Source organism: Choristoneura fumiferana, chromosome 21 (genome assembly GCF_025370935.1).
Source record: "Choristoneura fumiferana chromosome 21, NRCan_CFum_1, whole genome shotgun sequence".
In the NCBI taxonomy this organism is placed as follows: domain Eukaryota; kingdom Metazoa; phylum Arthropoda; class Insecta; order Lepidoptera; family Tortricidae; genus Choristoneura; species Choristoneura fumiferana.
Genome location: NC_133492.1, coordinates 10,160,870 through 10,181,962, shown reverse-complemented (window position 1 = coordinate 10,181,962; position 21,093 = coordinate 10,160,870). Strand labels below are relative to the sequence as shown.

Genomic DNA, 21,093 nt, shown 5'->3' with positions numbered 1-21,093 from the left:
AACTGTAGGTATTTTGCAATACTCGTATGTATTAAGACTTGTTCTAGTGCATAATTTATTTGTGTCAATGGAATAAATAGATATGACTGTGACTATATAAGTATGTTTATCCGTTGCCTAGTATCCATAGTACAAGCTTTGCTTAGTTTGGGACTAGGTCAATTGTTGACAAGTGTCCCATGATATTTATTTATTATTATGGTTTCACTGAAACCAATAAAGGTCAGTTAGCTTTGTTAATACATTTGCATGCCCCATTTTGGAATCCATCATCAATTTTGGTAGAGGTGACATTACTAGAAAATGGTCAGCGGTCAACGAGGCAGATATAGAAAAACTAATACAAATTTCGTCTGGTAAGGTTACTGTGGGTTTCCTCATATAATATTGCACACAAAATACCTACGCTACGAGGCGGCAATTTCAAGCTGTTAGGTAGTGATGTTAATCTAATCGTTCCAAATCATTTATTTATTAAGTCCATTTTCATTGCTGATTCTCATTTGTGTTTTAAGTATGTCTGAATATGAACCGTTTAAAGTAACCTTCGTTTTGTGACGAGGTCCGGTTTATATTCGTCCGTCATATTTCCATTCCACGCTAACGTATAACTGGGTTTCTTGCATTTGACAAAGCTATTATTTATTGGGCAAAGTGTAGAGCGGATGTTACACGCTAGTCGTTCCACTCTCCTTGGGTGTATGTGTTCTGAAGCTAGGTATGATGAAAGCATGTGCTGTATTTAAGTAGTTACTTACAATTGAGCACCCGCTCCTCAGGGCCGACTTGTGGAAAATGTCTCTGGAACTTTTTTTGGCGAGATTTGCTCGGTTGCTTGCCTTCCGTCGTCTCCACGGCATTTTGGGAAGCTCGCACCGATGGTGCTGAGCCTGACAGAGGTTTTACTGCGTGCCTGGAGACAAAGGAAAACATTTGTAAGTGAAAAATAAGTGTTGGTGCCAATCTGTGTTGTGCAAAGTAGTGCTCAAAGGGTCAGCACTGGCAGAATAACAGTGGAAATGCGGGAGAACTTGCATTCTAGTGACCTATGACAATAGTTGGAGGCTGGAGCCGACCATTTCTGGAGTGGATACCGCGTTTGGTCAAGTGTAGTATGAGACGCCCTGCTGAGGACTCTTGGCTTCGCTTGGATGAGGTACATCAAGGCTAAAGAGTTGTAGCGTAATATAAAGGAAGCGTATGTTTAGGTAAGCGTAGGTTATAGCAGACTGAGCGTTAAGTGATTAAGTGGTTTAAATGTCCAGGAACAAGAACCTGTTAGATAATGCCTTAAAATTGATAATTCCTCTGGACATTAAGCTAAGTTACCTTTGTTATATCAGTATTTAAACAAAAGGAAATATTAGTTTAGATAGTAATATTAACCCTCTGTTTCACCATCCGTTGATTAATTTATTTGACGGATAAATGTGATGCAGTCTCTGTTTGTTTTGTTCGAATAGACGGAGACGGCATCACATTTATCCGTCAAATAAAATTAATCAATGGGTTGTGAAACAGCCCTTAAATCTAAATTCGACGACAAAGTCAACAAATGACATATCGAAGTTTCATAGGAAAATAAAAGGTGTACTTAGAATAACAGAGTAGATACGCAAAGCAAGCATATTTGTTACACAATCCGAAAATGGTAGAGTGTCTAGTTATCTTTGACATTTTCAAGAATAGGCGGACCTTAAAATTCTTGACTGTAGTACCTACCTAAGTAGTATTCTATAAAGATCAAAATTCGGCGAAGGCGAACCTTGACAGCAACGTTCAGTGTCATTTATCGCTTTTATATTCTTCGACACAGTCAGATACTAATTGTGGCGGCATGACGAAAGACAAAATCAACAATTGAACTGTGGTCGAGGTCAGCGCAATAGTGGGCAGAACACCGGCCCGTTTAGTCGGTAGAACAGTTAGCTGCTGAGAATGGTTGGGAATAGATTTTTACGAGCGTTGAAGTATTATATCTTGTTGCTCCTCTAATACACGTGGAACGTTCACGTGTAAGCCGAGAAACAAGGTAATAAGGTTATATGTGATATGAACTTCCGTAATCAATCAATTATCTACCAGCGTAAAACTAAGTGCCAGTGATGACATACGGATCTGAGACGTGGGCGCTAACGATGGGCCTCATGAGAAAACTCAAAGTCACTCAGAGGGCTATGGAGATGGCTATGCTCGGGGTTTCTCTGCGGGATAGAATTAGAAATGATGATATCCGCAGTAGAACTAAGGTTACCGACATAGCCCGAAGAATTGCGAAACTAAAGTGGCAGTGGGCGGGACACATTGCTCGCAGGACTGATGGCCGATGGGGCCAGAAGGTTCTCGAATGGCGTCCGCGGACCGGGAGACGAGCTGTCGGTAGGCCTTCAACAAGATGGAGCAACGACTTGGTTAAGATCGCGGGATCGCGGTGGATGCGGAAAGCACAAGACCGGTCTGAGTGGAGAGCCTTGGGGGAGGCCTATGTCCAGCAGTGGACGTCTTTCGGCTGACATGATGATGAAAACTCTAAGAGTCTAGGCGATTTGACGTCAACTTGTATCCCACTCTTGTACGTTCATGGTGTAACTAGTTGGCGTATTTTCAAGGGCCCGTTTTAAAACGCTAGTTTAAGATTATACCTATAGCAGATATACTTAGGGAGTAAAAAAATTCGAGTTATGGAGAAAGCTCGCAGGCTGGCTAAATTACTCCTTCAGACATTTTACTTAAAACTTTTAAGTGACAAGATGGGACCTACAAAAGGCGTGAATGTCGGATGTGGCTAAGTGGTGATATCCCAGGATATGTACCTGTAGGTGTGTATAGTAAGTACGCGAAATGCTCGTGAGATTTTTTGAGTGAGTGAGAGTGAGATAGTCAGAAATTTTGAATAGTCAATCAATTACGCACTCAAGGCAAAGTTGAATCTAAAACAATCTGAGAAGGAATATATTAACTGCAAAACATATAAAAAACAATTTAGGTAGGCAAATCTACAACAATGAAATGGTGTCCACAGGCATCAAAACTATTCGGAGACATGCTAAAGACTACATGGAAATAGAAATAGGTCGTTCCCGGGTAGTAACATATTCATAAGATGTTCGTCCTTGCCTTGACTCTCAACTCGGTAAAGCAACCTTCAACTTAGAATATTAGATAGGACCCATAAGTTAGCAACAGACCGAATTAAACATGTTCCAATACAAATACGCAACAAAACGATAGCTTAAGAATTAGAATTAAATTCAGAAAGCAATGTTGAATGCACTTAATTAGATACACTTTAATTTGATATAATGCCCTTTTTTGGCATTTTCATCAAAGAGACGTCAAAAAATATACTTTTATTTAGATTGAAGAATAAAAACTGGCTAGCTCTCTATCTCATCACATCTATGATCCTCAAGAATTATCTGACAAATTTCAAGTTTTAAGCTCTGTAGGTTTAGGCTGTGCTGTGCGGTGTCTGTCAGTCAATTAGGCTATGTTACTCCTTTATATTTTATGTCTAAAGATTAGTTAATAATTGGTGTTTGTGTAAAGATTAGACGACGTCTATTCTATAGCTAAAACGATATCAATAAACCCTTTTATAAATTTAATTTAGTTTTTATAATTTTATTTTATTAAAACATTAAAAGCTTCGAAAAAACCACATCAACGATAAAACAAAAACAATAAAAAAAATTAAAACAAAAAATATCTACTTAAGATATTAAAATAAACTATACATTAGTCTAAACAATATAAAGAAAAAAAATACCTTTTAAACCCTTTTATTGATTATACCAGCTTTTGCCCGCGACTTCGTCTGCCAAGCATTCGCTTAATTAGCACTATCTCGGGGGAATTATGCTATTTTCAGGGAAAAAACTGTCCATCACCTTCCTCGGGTCCCAAATTATCTCCATACCAAATAGACATAGATAGACAGCATTCACATTTAAAAGATCAGTAAGGAAGTAAGGATGCAAAATTATTTTTTTAAGTAGAATAAAAGCATAATGTTACTTAATTACATTCTGAATGTTACCGCAGGTAAGCTCTAGCTATGTGATATATTGCGCGACCTTTGCAGGCGTGGCATGGCCGCGTCTGATTGATATAACCTGTATTTCAAGTCAATTGTTCTTTCAATTTGCCCGTATATAACATAAACTCAAGTGGCACGGTCACTTGCAAAGAAACAATCGGCAAGTGACATGGATTGATTAAACGTGTAAAATATTTTATTTCACAATAGGAAAATAAATTATGGGTAGGTAAGTACCTATTATTGGATATTAGCTTTAAACCGCAACTTCGTCGGAAAATAATTCACTTATCGCCATCCGGCGAGGACAATGCCATTTTTCGGTATAAAAATATTATTATATCCTTCCCAGCGTCTCAAACTATCATTTTACCAAATTTCATCTGAAACGATTCAGCGGTTTTTTTTAAATTGAGTCGCCTTAAGGACCGAGGTCACTATGTCCTTGCTTTTGCTTAATTGGTTTTAGTTTTTTTAATTTTATAAGGTAAATCTCCGAGTGCGTGACACGCTAATGCCCAATAAACGACACTGCTGTCAGCTTTATTACTAATGACATAGGATTAAAGATGCCAACTATTGGTACTAGAGTGACGAGTACGTTTACCATATGAGGTGTTTTATAGTAGCGATTCAAGACTGAAGTAACAGATAGACTGAGGTAACAGATAGACGGACGGAGTTTATTAGTAGGATGGAATTAAGGATGATAATGAATCAGTCTTTAAAGATTTTAAGTACGTTCAGTTTTCCGGTTGGTGGTTTATCAATTTTATTTTGTGATAAAAATATTTCTTTGTTTCAGTTACTGATTACCTGTATTACGACGTAAATAAGAATAAATTTGTTAGATAACCTGACTGAACTTGAGTTTATATTCGCATAACTACGTGCAAAAAAAAACTCAATATCGTCTGTCTATTATACCTAGTGCCAGCCACGAAGACGCGTGATTTTGACAAAATTAGACATTAATGACATTATAATAAGAACCACGGCACGCGTCATCGTGATTGACTCTACCTATACAGTTATAAAACCAATGCGATTAGTCTATGAGATAGAAAATTCCACTGTGTTCGTGTTAGCTACTTTCTCAGGAGACAAAAATAAATTTTAAAATAAAATTGTACAGAATCATTTCTTAAATCAAAATTTGCGTATAGGTATATGTTGTGGACCAAGTGATAAATTGGTCATTATTCATAATCCCGGGCATTATAAATAATGACCAATATAAGATAGCAATTTGATAAAAACTATTCAATTAATTACATTGCCCGGGCATTATACATAATGTCTATCCCCTATTGGGCAAAGTAATAAAAAAAAATGACCCATTACTATTTTTATATTTTTACGTAAAATTTAATGAATCTTTAAAAGATCTTTAAACATCTATCAATCTAAAAATAATCTGTAAAGTAAGTTATCTTAATAGTAGAATTTTATTCTGGCACTCGCCGGCCGCTGCCGCGGCACGCACGCTTCGCTCGCTCGGCTCGTTCTTGTTTTGGTCGCAGTTGAACCTAACACGCTCCTCCTCGCTGCGCTCGTCGTCGCACCTAACTTTCCGATAGAATAAATTAGACTTCAGCTAGCCAAGAATCAGTTGTAATCAAATTGCCCAACGATCATGTAGTATTATCATTATTCATAATGCCCGGACAATGTGATAAATACTGTTTAGATAATTGTTATCACTTTGCCCGGTATAGCTTGTCATTATTCATAATGCCCGGGCATTATACATAATGCCCTTGTTAATCACTTTGTCCATAACATATACACTTCCTGATTTTTGGCCAACTACCTATCGATAAAATAACGCATCTTTATCTAACGGAATTGGCAACCTCACCAACGAAACGATAAACCGGAGATGATACAAAACGTTGTGTTGTAGTTGTAGTACCATCGACAAGACGCCTTTGCGGCCAATCTAAGACTTTGTAAGCTACAATGTAAGATATTTTGCAAAGAAAACGTTCTGGCACATATATGAGGAATAGAAATGTTACGCGAGCTTCAAAATACAAACGCGTAAATGTCTAAAAAGTCATATTATTTTAAAAAAACAGGTTAGTCGGTAACGAAGATAACTGTTAAAAAAATGGACTATTGCAGAGATGGCGGTTCAAACATTAGATTCGTATGTATCGTAATCTAACTAAAACCTACGCAAAAAAGAAAAAACGTGTGCACAGCACATTGAGAGCAGGGGAGGCTAAATAAAAACTGGCGACATCGATTGGACGTAGTTTATCAAAAATGTTCCAAAGCATTATCATGTTATTCTTTAATTTCGCTTTTGATGTTACTGAAACTAGTCCCAAAATCAAAAAAAAAAAGTGTTCAGGGTTGCAAAACTATAACGTCCGATTGTGGAAAGAAATACACACGGAACTATTTCTTTTTATTATTTACTCTACGTTCTGTCAAAATAATCCAAAGTAGGTATAGCAGTAATAAATACGTTTAAGGTCCACGGGAGTGGTTGGAATTGTCCGAACGTGGTCGGGCGGAAGCGCATAATATCTGATATATTAGCCAGAAATTATTCGTTAGACTAGACTAGAGCTGTCTCGTCGATATTCAATATACCTACTGCCATTGTAATCGAGACACTCTTCATGAAAGCAAACCTTTGCAAATGTAAGTCATGTTTGTTGACCGAGACTTATAGCTGTTACACGGGCTGCTCCAAATTAAACAAGTAAAATAATGATTCCGATATTATAAGAAATAATAAAGAAAAACTAGTTTTCTTATAGTTATTTAAACTATACCTTGACAAGTTCGTACGTGACACTCGGTGGGACCCTGTCGCAGGGAAACTGTTGTCCTTATCAAGTTCTTCTTTTAAAGTGCCGACACCGAGTATTACGCACAAGCTAGTCAAGGTATAGTAAAAATCCTTTGGACCTTTTTGCATCGTTAACTGTATCGCATTAACGAGGAATGGAAGAAATAGAGCCATAATAGTCGCGCACGAGAGAGCACTCACTCAACCCGGGAGCGTTTTAATCACCACTATAATCGTTCTAACATGTTGATAACTTGATGACCAGGCAGGCAGGAGTGATAACTATGTGAATTTATTGAAAATTGCTTGCTAACTATTTAAGTGGCTACTACTCAAACATATTGACTGTTTCGCTAGTTTTTACTTTTAATCGTATTTTCTTAAAAGACGACTTATGTTTGGTACCCTATAATTTCAGCAAGTGATTAACTTAGTTGGACGGAGCACCCCTACTCAGGTTTTTTTTTTATTATGATTTAATTTTTTTATATATTTCATACATTGATCGATGTTCAAATACGGCATATCGCATAACTAATCGGCGTATCTGGCGACCAAAGAGCAGGCTTTTTCTTCGCCCTAAGACTGAGCCTCGCAGTGCAACGAGGCAACGCCGCCAGCGTCTTGGGTACAATGCCCCGCGCTGCGCTTCCTTTGGAAGAGGAAGCCCGTTTTAGTTAATTTTATGTATTTTTATTTTTATGTAAAAATTCATTGTTTAAATAAATATATAAAAAAATCAAAAAAAAATGTCGTTTGACACTGACATTTACATTTGACAAGAAAGTAACAGTGAACAGACAGAACAGTTAGTTAGAATTATTATTAGTCCCCTAACCAAATTCCACAGTCCTAAATTCTTTCTTGCCGAATCCAATACGGCATCTAATTTTGGATGATTTTTTTTAATGGAAAAACATTTAAACTAACTCAAACGTTATGCTGAATTATTCGGGATTAATTTAAAAACACCTTGTATCCATAAGTCCAGTTCATGTTTACAGAGCACCGGTACCGTGATACACGAACACAATGAGCGATTGATATTATTATGGTTATGAAAGTACGACAGCGCTAGATGAGCTCAACTTACAAACAAATAAGAAGGAACCGGGCTAGTGATAATGGTATAATCACCAGCGCCAATATCTGACACAACAATGCGTGCCTAAATACCTGATATGACTCCGACTAGGGCCAGTAGTAGGACATGTCAGATATTTTTGCACGCTGCGCTCTGGCAAATATTAATGCTGGCGACTGTACAGACGATACTGATTGCACATTATTTCAACTGAAAGAGTTCAGCTACCGAGATGTATTGTTCTCTACTGTTGTCTCTTATTGTATTCAGATGAAACTTATTTTGAAATAGTGTTGTGCACAATAAATGATGAAAATATTGCTCAATTGACACTCTTATAATTGTAATATACAGCTTAGCTTAGGCAATCCAAAAAGGCGCTTAATTGAGAAGAAAGTTGAATAAAGTTTGATGTTTGTAAAAAAACAGATGTAGGTACCTAACCTATAAACAGATTACCATAAAAAAGACACGTACTCATCTGTGTGCTACTGCATGATTACTTTATTTCAAGTGTTTTCAAGTAACAGAATCACAAATTTATCACTTAGAAATAAATAACGGAATATACACGTCTCAATGAAATACATTTATACAGATAACACGGAGATAAAGATAAGATAACACGGAGATTATATTTACAAAGAAACACACCTTTTCAGTAGGAACACCCCCATTATCATTACAAATAGAGCGACACACGAACCGAACTGGAAACCCACTTGAACGCAACTGGCCGAAAACCGGGTCTGCGTCAGGTTTTATGCAATATTCAGATATGGGACCCGCCGCAAACGGTGTTCTAAAAGACTCCATATTCACCACTATACGGAGAAGAGGTCGTCTAAATACATAAAACATTGTATGACGGTGGTAGCTACGCAAGTTATTGAATTTTAATAGCACGAATAAGATAACAGTGCGCTACGGACTTAGCATTCTGGGCCAAAAAGGGAATTTCGAATAGGGTCGGAGTCGACTTTGGTGCTGCAACGGGCTGCTTGATTATGCGAAATACGGGATGGTTGATAGACTATTGATAAATCTACATATGCACATAATCTTGTGTCCCATATAGGGGTCCGTTAGTCGATTTGTGTCGAAGTTCGTGAGCCGCCAATTTTATATAAGGATGAATAGGGTGTCTGTTTTGAATGATATATGACGGTGTCTTGACAGGATACAACGAATAGGCAATTTTTTGTAGGAGATAGGCGTGAAAATGTGAGTTTGCAAGGCAAAAGTTGTCAGTAAATCAACATCCATAATATGTATTAATCTAAGTATACTAAAAACGTCGCTGCTCTATATTATGTCTTCGAGAGGTCCCAAAATTCTATTTCATACCAACAAATCAAACTTAACCAATAGCTACGTGAACGGAACATGCATTTAACACGTTCACTGTCCCCATACAAAATTAATTGACAAAGTCACACCTGTGGTCACACGTCCAAGTGTGCTTCCTCTTTGGGGACAGTTCGAAGTTGTGGATAATGGAAGCACGGACTCCTGAATAAAGCTACAATATCCCACATTGGGGGCACCCCATGGGCAGGGTGTTAAATAATGTTGATAATACTCTTACCTATTTTCACTGTGGCCGCTCTCCCCACTGGATTTGTCCGAGTACTCGAAAGACGCGTTATCAACCATTCTTCACTTGATTAGTATTTACGGATTAGGACAGTTCATGATGAAGGAAAATTTAAACTAGAAACAAAATATAAATGAGTGATAAGCTTAAAACTGTTTAACAAAGATAGGGACATGGCTTAATACGAAAATTAAATCTATTTGTCGTAAAATTATGTATATTGAAAATAGAGTCAGTAATTGTGAATCAAAAATTCAACAATATTTACTACAAGTCGCTTCTGTAGAAATTACCAATGTAGTTTAATATTGAAAATATAAATCCTAACTAATTTAATATGCACGTTCTAGAAAGAAAATTAATAGAGTTGTTTTTTAGACCACAAGTAATTTTTAATGAACCTATAATTTAACTTTCTCTTTAGAGCACAGTTTGATGCGAAATCTGAACTATCAATAATCATTATGACACAAAATTAGTAACACACAGGTGTGAAGATTACGATAGATATCTATTTCATGACTTTGCAAATATCACTGAAACTTTGACGATAAAAAAAGTAAAACAATAAACTCACAAAAACTGCTTACTGAAGACAGTATTAAAATATTAGAGTTCATAGCACCGGTACTACTTTGAAAGTTAAACATGAGTATACCTATAATGTAGATCACTTTCTATTCGATGACAGTTTCAACCACAATGATGTGGATATCATCATATCATATGATGCATATAATTAAATGCCAACTTTGCTAGATTGGAAGAAAAGGGGTTATTGAAAACTACGTGGTATCATTGAAACGATCACGGGCCCACTGCATCGAGCGCTGATTCGGTAGTATTTAATCGCAGAGATGGGTAAACGAACGAGCAACCGCTAGTACAATATCAAGTCACCATAAAATTTATACAATTACGTAACGGTCCTTATCCGAGCGAAGAAACGAGGATCTAGCTTGCAAAATATTTAACAATAATAGATATTGTACGCCTATGACTTTCATTATGAAAACAACTTTCTTATATATGTTTCAATAGATAGGTTGTTGGTGTTTTTAAAAATGGTACAATAGGGATTAATCATCACGCCGTATTTTGTCGACTAAAAGAATAAATGTTTAACCTCAATCTGACATTAAATTTTAGATGTAAACTAATTACGAATAGTTTACGTTAGCGTCCATAATCAAATTAAAATTCAATGAAAGGTTGCTAGCGATGTTTAGTTTGTAAGCAGATAACATTTGTGTTATCGAAACTATAAAATTAAACTGACACTTGCCTCTTGGAGGTTAGTACTATACTAACCTCCAATGTTAGATATTTAAGTAAATTCTGTCATTTGTGGTAGAATCGACTCTATACAGGTTGTAAAACCAGTCCGACTTGATTGCGACCTTGTACCATTAATCTAAGGATTTTAGTGATACAGCTAATGCATAAGGGCAAAAACTGACTGTATGGTTTAAGAACGCTTCAAAGTAACCATTAATTTGTAATCTGAGTACGGTATAGCTAACTTATAAAGGAAATGTATCGATTATGAATGATAAAACTATTTTAACAATAAGTGAACATATTTTTATTACCATATTTTCAATTTTTTCTTGCCTTGCTTTAGCTTGGTCTCATATTAATATGAATGGAATGGAACGTCAAAAAACGAGGCAACACTGTTAATAACTGACGCACCGAGATCGCAAATTTTGCACCAATTGCAAATAAAGCCGACACAAGAGGTTGTGTCCCGTCCGCGGTCGCGAGAATAACTGTTGTAACCAATAGAAACGTAGGTATTTACACACATCTATCAATGTAGGTAACTAACTATATTGATACGCATATCGACTTCGAAACAATTTATCGCCATGCGATAAGATAGCAACAGGCCAACCAAAACAGGAACCAAAATGCATAATCGCGAATATCGCGATGTTTTTACAACAGTAGGGGCTTGTTTCACCACTCATTTATAAATTTTATGAGACAGATAAATATAATGCAGTCTCTGTTTATTTGGACAAAGTAAACAGAGACGGCATCGCTCTCTGTCACATAGAATTTATCAATGAGTGGTGAAACAGGCCTTAAATCTTCTATGAAAGTTTATGCAACTGATACCAGACGACCTTGTTAAAAACTAGTTGAACTAAATAACCGAGTCCACCGACCCACGTTCTAATGTACTTATACGAGTAACGAAACTAAAGTTTTAAAATAAACCTGATTGGAAGAGAAACGGGATCCTTACTTACAGCGAGATCGACAATAATGAAGCTATAGGAAAGTAAAGAACGGATCACAATGTTATAATTGGAGGAAAACGCGATGATCCGAGTCCCATTCACTCGCAGGCTGCTGGGAAACGGTACAGTGCGGTCGGACCGCCCGGCGAGAGTACACTGAACGCTACAATTATGTTTTGTAATGAAGCTAACCACCATCGTTTATAAACAAGCGGTATGGTCTGCCGGAACAATGGCCGGGTAAACGTTACCTAATGTTATTATAAAATCGTTACTAATACAAATTTATGCGACTAAAAATGTAACACGTCTAGAATACCCAGATGCTGAATTTTATCACCCTGCTGATGAAACTCGGTTTGATAGCAAAAATTCATTTGTAATCGAAGGAGTTAATAGCTATGCCGCTGTCAGTGTGACTAATGTAGGTATTAAAGCCACTGGTGCAAGAATCGACCTTGGTTGTGATGATTGAATCGCACGGAACGAAGATCGAGGTACGGCTGGCGCGGGCAGGGACATCAATACATACTATCTACGTTGATTGGACAAATGGGAGCATCATCTGTATTTACCACGTTTCACACGTGACGTGAAACATAAAAAGATTGGACAGTGCGCATTCCATTTACTCTAATCTAAAGTACCTACATAGAGCTTCACTTTGCGCGAGGAGCGCTTACCAACTAGAAAACGAGTTAATTTACTGTTTTAAACCAATAAATTTAAGGAATCAAAAGAACAAAGTTCAGTTTTTACATCGAATCAAAAGTATTTTTACTTTTATATGATATTACATAAAACTATTTCTAAAAATTCGAAGTAAATATAGACAGGACCTGTAATCTGTAATGGAAGAGGTATTTTCTATCAAAAACGCTGAATTTTACTGTAATAAATAATATACTATTTATGTAGTTCGTATTTAGCTACGAGCATTGTGCTCGTAGGTATTTAGGTACTAACATGCCGTCAATCAAGAAATAAGTGATACCGCAAGGACATTTTACTATACTGAACTGAATCGTTTCGAACGAATGAGATACTGTGTGTATCCTTATGAATATTAAAGCACTCATCGCAAAATAGCAATTGACGTCAATGTCTCTTGGATACTGTACCTACAGTTTATAAATACACACGTGTATACAGTATTCAAATTCAATCTTGAGATAACCTCATTTTTGTTACTTTATACTATGTTTACAAAAAAAAGTGCCAGTTACACATATTAATATTACATTTGCGTTGATAAACGCTTTGATATTAGTTTATTCACCTTTAGGTAATTTAAATCTACTTTTTCATATTTATTTACAAGTTAACCAATTCCAGTATTGAACTGCAAACATTAAAAGAAAACCTTAAAGAACAAAGCATCCTATATGTATGAACTAAAATATATATGTATGGTGGAGGTGGAGGAACTGCATGAACACGCATATTTTGCATAAGCTTAGCTATCGCAAGGTCGCGGGTGAGCAAGGATTTTTTTTTAGTTCAATGATATGGACCTTCGCAAAGTAACGCCTGATTCAATAAATCATCCTATATGTTTTTTTATTCGAAGTAATTACGAGTAAATACTTTTATACATGCCGATATAGATAAATCACCTGTATGATTCAAGACAATTTGAAAGGTTTGCTTACTGGCAGAGATCCCTTTAGGGATAAGTCCTCCTTTGAACTTAGAACTTTTTTGTATTTCTTTTTTGTACTGTACAATAAAGAGTATAAACAAACAAACAATTTGACAATTTATTGGATTTTGAAGAAAAGACGTTAGAGATAGCTGAATGATACAAAAGCAATAACTTATATTTAAGGCGAAATAAGGTGTGCTAGTCACATCCGTGCAAATTCTTGGAAACGCGTTCGTAGTCAACAAACCAGTCAAGTTAAGATATTTAAATGTAAAAAAAATATCTATCAACTGTTATGCAAAAGTAGCTTGTTGTCCTTTTATTACTTTATATCTATTTGGGTGTTTTTCAAAACAAGTGTACATGGGAAAATTTGAACGTCTCACAGCTTCAAAGATTTTTCACTTCTCATGCTCGTAAAGATCGTATTTTTATGCTAGATCTAGGCGACAAAAAAATACTTTTTATTCTCTAGTGCATAAAATAAAATCTTCGTCTAAGACCAATGCATTCAGGTGTAAACCGCCACAAACAAAGAAGTTTGTACATTTTTTTTTAATAATTTTTAATTTTTATAAAACTAAAAATCAACCAAATCAATTGAAATAGGTAAATAAAATTAAAAAATATAATTATATACTAATGCATGAGCAATAGAAGGTACTTACCTACATAGTTAGTGAACAATTGTTTCCACTGTTGCTATTTCATTTCCTCGCCATCGAAGTGAAAAGTTAAGTGTAAAACTCGAGCATTAAACCTATTTTCTTCTTGACGTGTCTATCCACTATATGGACATCTCGGGTAAAAAAAACTCGTTTTATGCTCTTGTTGTACAATCTACTATTGTTTCACTTTCTACTAATTATTTGGGAATACGTCTGATATAGTTCGATTCTTTTTTTACAAGTATTTAATGTGGTCACGTAAATAAAATGATGAGTCAAGATACCGGATTCGTGCTTTATTTAGTCGTAAATACTCTCTATAATTTAAAAAACCACTCTTTTTACTGTCCAAAGAAATTGAATGTACCGGAAAGTCCGGTTGCGTCACGGCAAATTTGACTTCTGCAGCCAAAATCCTACATCCTGGCAACATTATCATGCTATTTAGGGCGCCGCCATAGGCCAAATTACTGTCAGAGTCTTACAATCTGTGATGAAAGTTGATTGCTATGTTTTGGTAAAAAAAGAAAGAGTTCCGGTAAAATTACAGATTTTTCGGAAAGTACAGATAATTAACATAAGCATAAATAATTAAACACTAATAATAAATAAGCACTCCAATTTTAAAATTAGTCAACATTTTTTTATTTGTGTCGTCACGTGTACACTTTTTTTGGAAAACACCCATTTCTTGTTCGGATTTTGGAGCAGAATATACACATGACATGACATAATATTCTTCAAGGTTGTATAATTTAAGACATGTTGTATGCAATGTTTTTTTGTAGTTTTAGTGTTTGTCTTGTTGATGCTGACTGACACCCCTAAATCGCAATTTATGAGTACCTATTGCATACAGTTCCTTTTTATTAACCCCCGACGCAAAAAGAGGGGTGTTACAAGTTTGACCGTTATGTGTGTCTGTTTATCTGTCTGTGGCACCGTAGCTCTTAAACGGGTGAATCGACTTGAATGCGATTTTTTTATTTGAATGTAGGTTTTCTAGCGATCGCCGTTCAGCCGTTTTTGAGATATTGAACTTTGAAGTGACAAAGTCGGGGGTTTTCCAACTTTTTTGTTGGTTAGGTTTAACCTAATAGGTTATTATGTCACGGAAGGTTTCAAAGCAGTTGTAGAAATGAGATTACTTTTTTATCTTATTCCTTGGTCTGTGAATTCTGGGTTCATGGCAATCATACCATGCCATGACTCATTGGAAAAACTCGCTGTCATGGACCTAAATGATGAGCTAAATCTTTAAAGCAAAATTACTTCAATTGAAAAGAGTATGTACGTACAGAGTAGGTACCTTGATAAAGGAACGATGAATTGATGACAAAAGTAGAGTTAGATATTTACGTTCATATCTACAGCTGATATCCTAAATCCAATTACTTAAAAAGATAAACGAAAATACAAACTGAAACATGAATACACAGAAAAAAACCCAAACATGGAACCAGCGCTGGGAATCGAACCCAGGTTCTCAACATTCCGTGCTGCGTGCTATAACCCCTACATCACGACTGGACAGGAGTCTAGACACAAATTTCTCCCATGCAGCACACATTTCAGCCTGCTTTTTTCTTAGCCACTTAAGCAGCGACACTAACGACATCTATGTTTTAGCTCTCATCGAGAGACGTCAACACTCCTTCGGAACTAACCGCTCACCCGGACAAGAGATGTCGCTATTAAGCAATAAAATTAAATTGATTTGATTAATTTTAATTTGGTGAGCGGGTAGTTCCGAAGTCATCCCGTGACAACCATATCGAAAATACAAACTGAGACATGGATGCACAGAAAAACCAGCTGCTCAAGTAGCATAGTAGGAAAAAAGCAACCTGAGATACGTGTGCTAGGAGAAATTTGTGTCTAGACTCCTGTCCAGAGGTGATGTAGGGGTTATAGCACGCAGCACGGAATGCTGAGGACCTGGGTTCGATTCCCAGCGCTGGTCTCTTTTTCTGGGTTTTTTCTGTGTATCCATATTTCAGTTTGTATTTTCGTTGGATTTCACGAGATGACCGTAAAAGTAACAAATTTAGAGTTCAAATAAAAAATACAAAAAGACTCCAAAAAACTAATCTTAAAAAGATAAACTATAAAACAACTAGAAATATTTTGTAAGCATCTATCAGCTTTGCATTTTAACTCAATATTCCACGTGGTTTTCCCAAACAAGAATACCTACTGTTTATTTTTATCGTAAATTGTTGTGTTCGAGTAAAATTATTTTTATATACTTAAACAAAACGTAGTTTCCGTAAATTCTTGAAACTTGAACATTGATGCGTTTGTTGCGATAAAGAACCTAACTAAGAATAAAAACAGAAAGGACGAGTAAAAACTCCGTACCAGGACTCTATAAATATAATATAATATAGAGAATAATAGAGTGGTTGAAACTTATTAGTTATTACCACACATTGTCGTAAATAGTAAGTTAAAATAAACGTTTATTACTTCTGCACTTCAATGTATCGTGGTCACTGCTTGGAAAAAAATCACGTTTTTCTAATCGAAATGTAAACCAAAATGAACCTTGAAGCATAATCAGAAGTTCACTTTTCGGTTTTGAGATACGAGCTTCATTAAAGAGAAGTAATAATGGTGTGTAGCGAGATTCTCTGTTTCCAGTCTTTGTTTGACCCATATTTAGAATTTTAGACATATGTACATACGAGTACATGTAGATAGAACTAGAAGCTGAATTATTAGCCATATGTTACACTATCATAATGACGACTTTAGGTACTGAATCATTGTGAATAGCACTTTGATCTAAACCCAATTCTTTTTCTATTAGTATTTATCGACACAAATACTCGAAGTATCAGCACCTATTTTCTGCTATCACTGAATCGGAAAATACCGTTGCGTTAAGAGCTTGAAATATGATGATATAAAACCATTAGTGTCAACATGTACCTTACTCCATCATAAACATAATTCATCATTCTGAGTACCACCCAGGCTGACTGTTCCTCCGGTGCTTGATATGCCTCCATCTTAATGAGCTTTAGCACTACACAGGATACACACAAACACTAGTAACATCTCGGTACGTTGTCAAAGTAAGCATTTTTTCAACAGTCTACCTAATCGTATGTACACAACCGCACCACGTTTGGCCAACCAAGCTCCATAAACACAACTGATTAGTCGAACACCGATTTGTCGCGTAGATAATCGCTGAATAATCTTTGACTAAGATAATACTCGTTACACACGATAAACCTTGTTCAAACTCTGAAGTGAAAATATGTACTGAATTAATTTGGTTAGGACAATGGTATCTTATCCTTAGAAACGACTAACCGCCGTAAACACTAATAACACTCGGATGATTAAAATTTATGAATCTTGTTGTTAAATCGCATTAGCATATTGAGATGTCGCTTTTGATAATCGCCACGCTGGGGTTAGCGTCAATTTTTAAACAGTTTTCAAAGATGCGCATATGCATATTTATCTACAACAGCGTTCTTAGAAAAATGTACCTACACTAGTTAAATATAACTAGTTTTGCGGCTCAACACTTAAATTGCTGAGGCGTTTGCACTTCTCGTCATAGAGAAACACAAGAACCAATTTATTATTATAAATGCGAAAGTTGATGTGTCTTTTTGTTTGTATCAAACACTTTCACGCATAGATTACTCAACTGATCGTGATAAAATTTGGTATGGAGATGTTCAAAACCCTGAGTAGGCAGGACATATAATATTTTTATACCTAAAATATATAGGTACCTACATCTTAAGCTAATGAAAATAACAAAGCTTAAACTGTTGTGTTACGGAATAAAGAATAGGCACCCGAAAGAATTACAGGCATTAGTAGCATTTCATCGTAGTCTATATGAGAGCAATTTGAAGCTTTTGCAAACCCCCGGATATTGCTAGCGTCTATGGACAAGTTATCACTTACTATCAAACGACGCTAGCTTAATCGTTATCCTCAATTTGTAAAAAACCGCCTTGTAATTCAAGTAACATGTGATATCCTACAGAAATACCCCGTAATATTTGTGGATGTTGCTACGGTTTCAAGAGGCAATTAAATCTATTGTTTCACGGGTTGTTACTCTTAAAATGGGGTAAAGTTCACCAGTCTCTTTATAAAGCTAACTGTTCACAAATATTTACGCAAGGCTTTCAGCTCTGGTCACTGACAATAAACCCACACGCGTATACAAATAATCGACATTTAGATAGTCGGTGAACTTGACTCTGCCTATAGATGTTCTATTTGCATGTTTTTTTCTTATGGAATCTCTGGAGTATTTGCTTTCTTGTTCACGCTGCTATGCAATGCTTTCCAAAATATCTTCCATATTCTGACTAACAGTTCCTAAGTATTTAACGGTGGTAATGATTACAATAGCGAGAAGTTTAAGGATCGCAGTTTCTGATATTTAGAAGAATGCTCGATTTATAACTGAGCTTGGAAATAGAAATGCTATAAGCTTGGGACTAAAGTTTGCTACGGCACAGCGTCCAGCAAGGCTGGTGATCACGAAAGATTTCTACGTATAGATCATAGGACGATTAACTTGTTTCGCCTGATATATATTACGTGGTAATGATGTGGAATTTTAGATAACGAACTTTCTCGTTCGATAAGCGTCATCGGATATCTTTGAAGAAAAAATTACAAGGTCAACGACCATATACCAGGTCCAAAATTTAAGTACCTAACCTAGGTAAATTAGAAGGTCTCGACACAATTTCTCCGACACGCGGTCGTTTAGCTTATATATGACTGGGTGCTTCTTAGACCCAACATGTAGGGCGGGCATTAGTCTATTTCAAAGTACTTACTTGTCATGCTTAGTCCGGGGATGAGGCTCGAGCTGCAGTGGGGTGGCGGGGGCGGAGCGTGGGACGCCGCCCCCGCCGCCCGCCGCGCCCGCTGCGAAGTTCCCAGTCGACCTGAAACAGAAACAACTATGAATAAACTTATTAGGGGTTAGGGCACAAAATATATATAATAGATGGTACAAGTAATTACAGTCACCAGCACCAATATCTGACACAACAAAACGTCCATAAATATCTGATACGACTCTCCTACACCCGGTAGGACTACATAAGAAGATTCCTCTCTGCAAACTTATTTAAAAAACAATAATGTGCAATTCCGGTCTCACAGGACTATTTTGCCACAGTCATAGTAACCTACAAGATGCATCTCTTTCTACCGTGTAGGTATCTCTTCTCTTCTGACTAGATTATGTCTGTCTTCTTAAAAATTAATTATCAGTTACTTGTTCGTGCTTCGCACGCGTAATAAACCATTAGGACTAGCAATTCAATTGAAATTCCGGGATATCGTAAAAAAAATCCATGGTATTTCCAAAAATGACACCGTGAATTAAATTAAAATTGTATAAAAAAATACCTATAAAATAATAAATGTGGAAATGTTACACACGCGTAGTTAAAAGATTTCTACAAGTGAGTTCAATCCCACTAACATTATAAATGCGAAAGTTTGTATGTCTGTTTGTTTGTTACCTCATCCCGGCTAAACCGCTGCAAGCTGAGCCGATTTAGATGAAACTCGTTACACAAATAGTTTAAGAGTCCCGGGGAAGGACATAGGATACTTTTTATCCTGGAAAAGTACATAGTTCCAGCGGGATAGCGATAAACGAATTCTACGCGAACGGAGTCACGGGCAACAGGCCAGTACAAACTAAAATGATTACATGGCCAGTGTAGTAACAAAAAGTTTTAAAATGACCCCGCCCCTCAAGCGCAAATTGCAGGAAAACCGCAGGAAAGCAGTCGGGTGCGCAACGCAATGTATGTCGGCCGCACGGCACTAAGTTCGGGAGCAATCATTTTGCTAAATGGTAACGGTACCCTACCTACTTCCTTTTATATATAAATAATGATTTCTGAGATTATCGCGATTAATACATGAAATAACTACCTACCGAATAATTCGTTCAAGTTTGTAGTCGTATATCTATTGTAATTGAAAATAATAATGCTTAAATACACAGACAGACACATTTGAAGTAGATTTAAATAAATAGGTAAAATTAAAGATTACATTTATTTGCACTAACTAGGGTACTATATCTAAGCCATACCATATAGTTTAGGTCTTAGTTTGTAGTTTATATTATAGGTTTAAGTTGATTTTATTTTGTTTATTTTAATTTCAGTTGACATTGTTGGTGTAATTTAATTTTCCTTATTAAAGTATTTCGGATTATAGCCGTACCTACATAGAAGTATCTATACTTATATGTAGGTACGGCGTTAAGCGATAGTCAGCCCTGTGTATCTTACGCACACATTGACGCGTGTACAGAAGTCGTCGTGCTTTATGTAGATATAAGAACGCGTATTTTGTACGTCGTGGACGCCGTGTGCCGTATAAAAACCAACCAGTGATCCATAAACTAATTCGTATCGTGTTCATCAGAGAGCCCTTTAAGCGACCCTGACCTTAATTGGCCAGTAGACGAGGCGGTGTATGAAGGAAAAGATAAATAAACATGTTCTTCCTCCTATGACTGCAATGATTTGATAAATCTCTTAAGTCATACATATGTCTAAAATAACCTTAAAATAACATGCTTAAAAACAAAAGAAGGGTCATTAGGTTACTTAGCAAATGACTGGTATTTCGTTTCGAGTGGATAATTATTCTAATTAAACACCCATTTAAAAAGTAAAGGTGTGATATAAGATATGACAATATTTGATATAATGCTGCATTTTGTTATAATTCAATTTATTTGAGATGTACAACTGTCTACTATGGTTTTATAAAATAATCCTATGCATATCGAATGGAATTAATAATAATTGTGTAGTCTATCTCTTGAGTAAATCAAAGGTAGCATTATACCAAAATATTACAATTAAACCAAATTTCGAGCCATTTAATTGGGTAAACGGTATTAAATTCAGGTAGGTATTGGTAAGTATAAGATTTAAATTGCGGGCCCAGTATAAGGTTTCTTCAAGATATTTCGAT

At 36.2% G+C, this 21,093-nt stretch overlaps 1 protein-coding gene across 4 annotated transcripts in view; it reads right to left on the bottom strand.

Moving 5' to 3' along the window:
* LOC141439746 (uncharacterized) overlaps nucleotides 1-21,093 on the bottom strand; it is an 83,016-nt gene that overhangs the window by 12,081 nt on the left and 49,842 nt on the right. For all 4 annotated transcript variants that reach the window (XM_074104113.1, XM_074104115.1, XM_074104117.1 and 1 more), the window contains 2 exons: nucleotides 18,918-19,028; nucleotides 759-913 (listed from right to left, as the gene is read on the bottom strand). In XM_074104113.1, coding sequence (XP_073960214.1) covers nucleotides 759-913; nucleotides 18,918-19,028 — 266 coding nt within the window. The remainder of the gene's footprint in view (nucleotides 1-758; nucleotides 914-18,917; nucleotides 19,029-21,093) is intronic.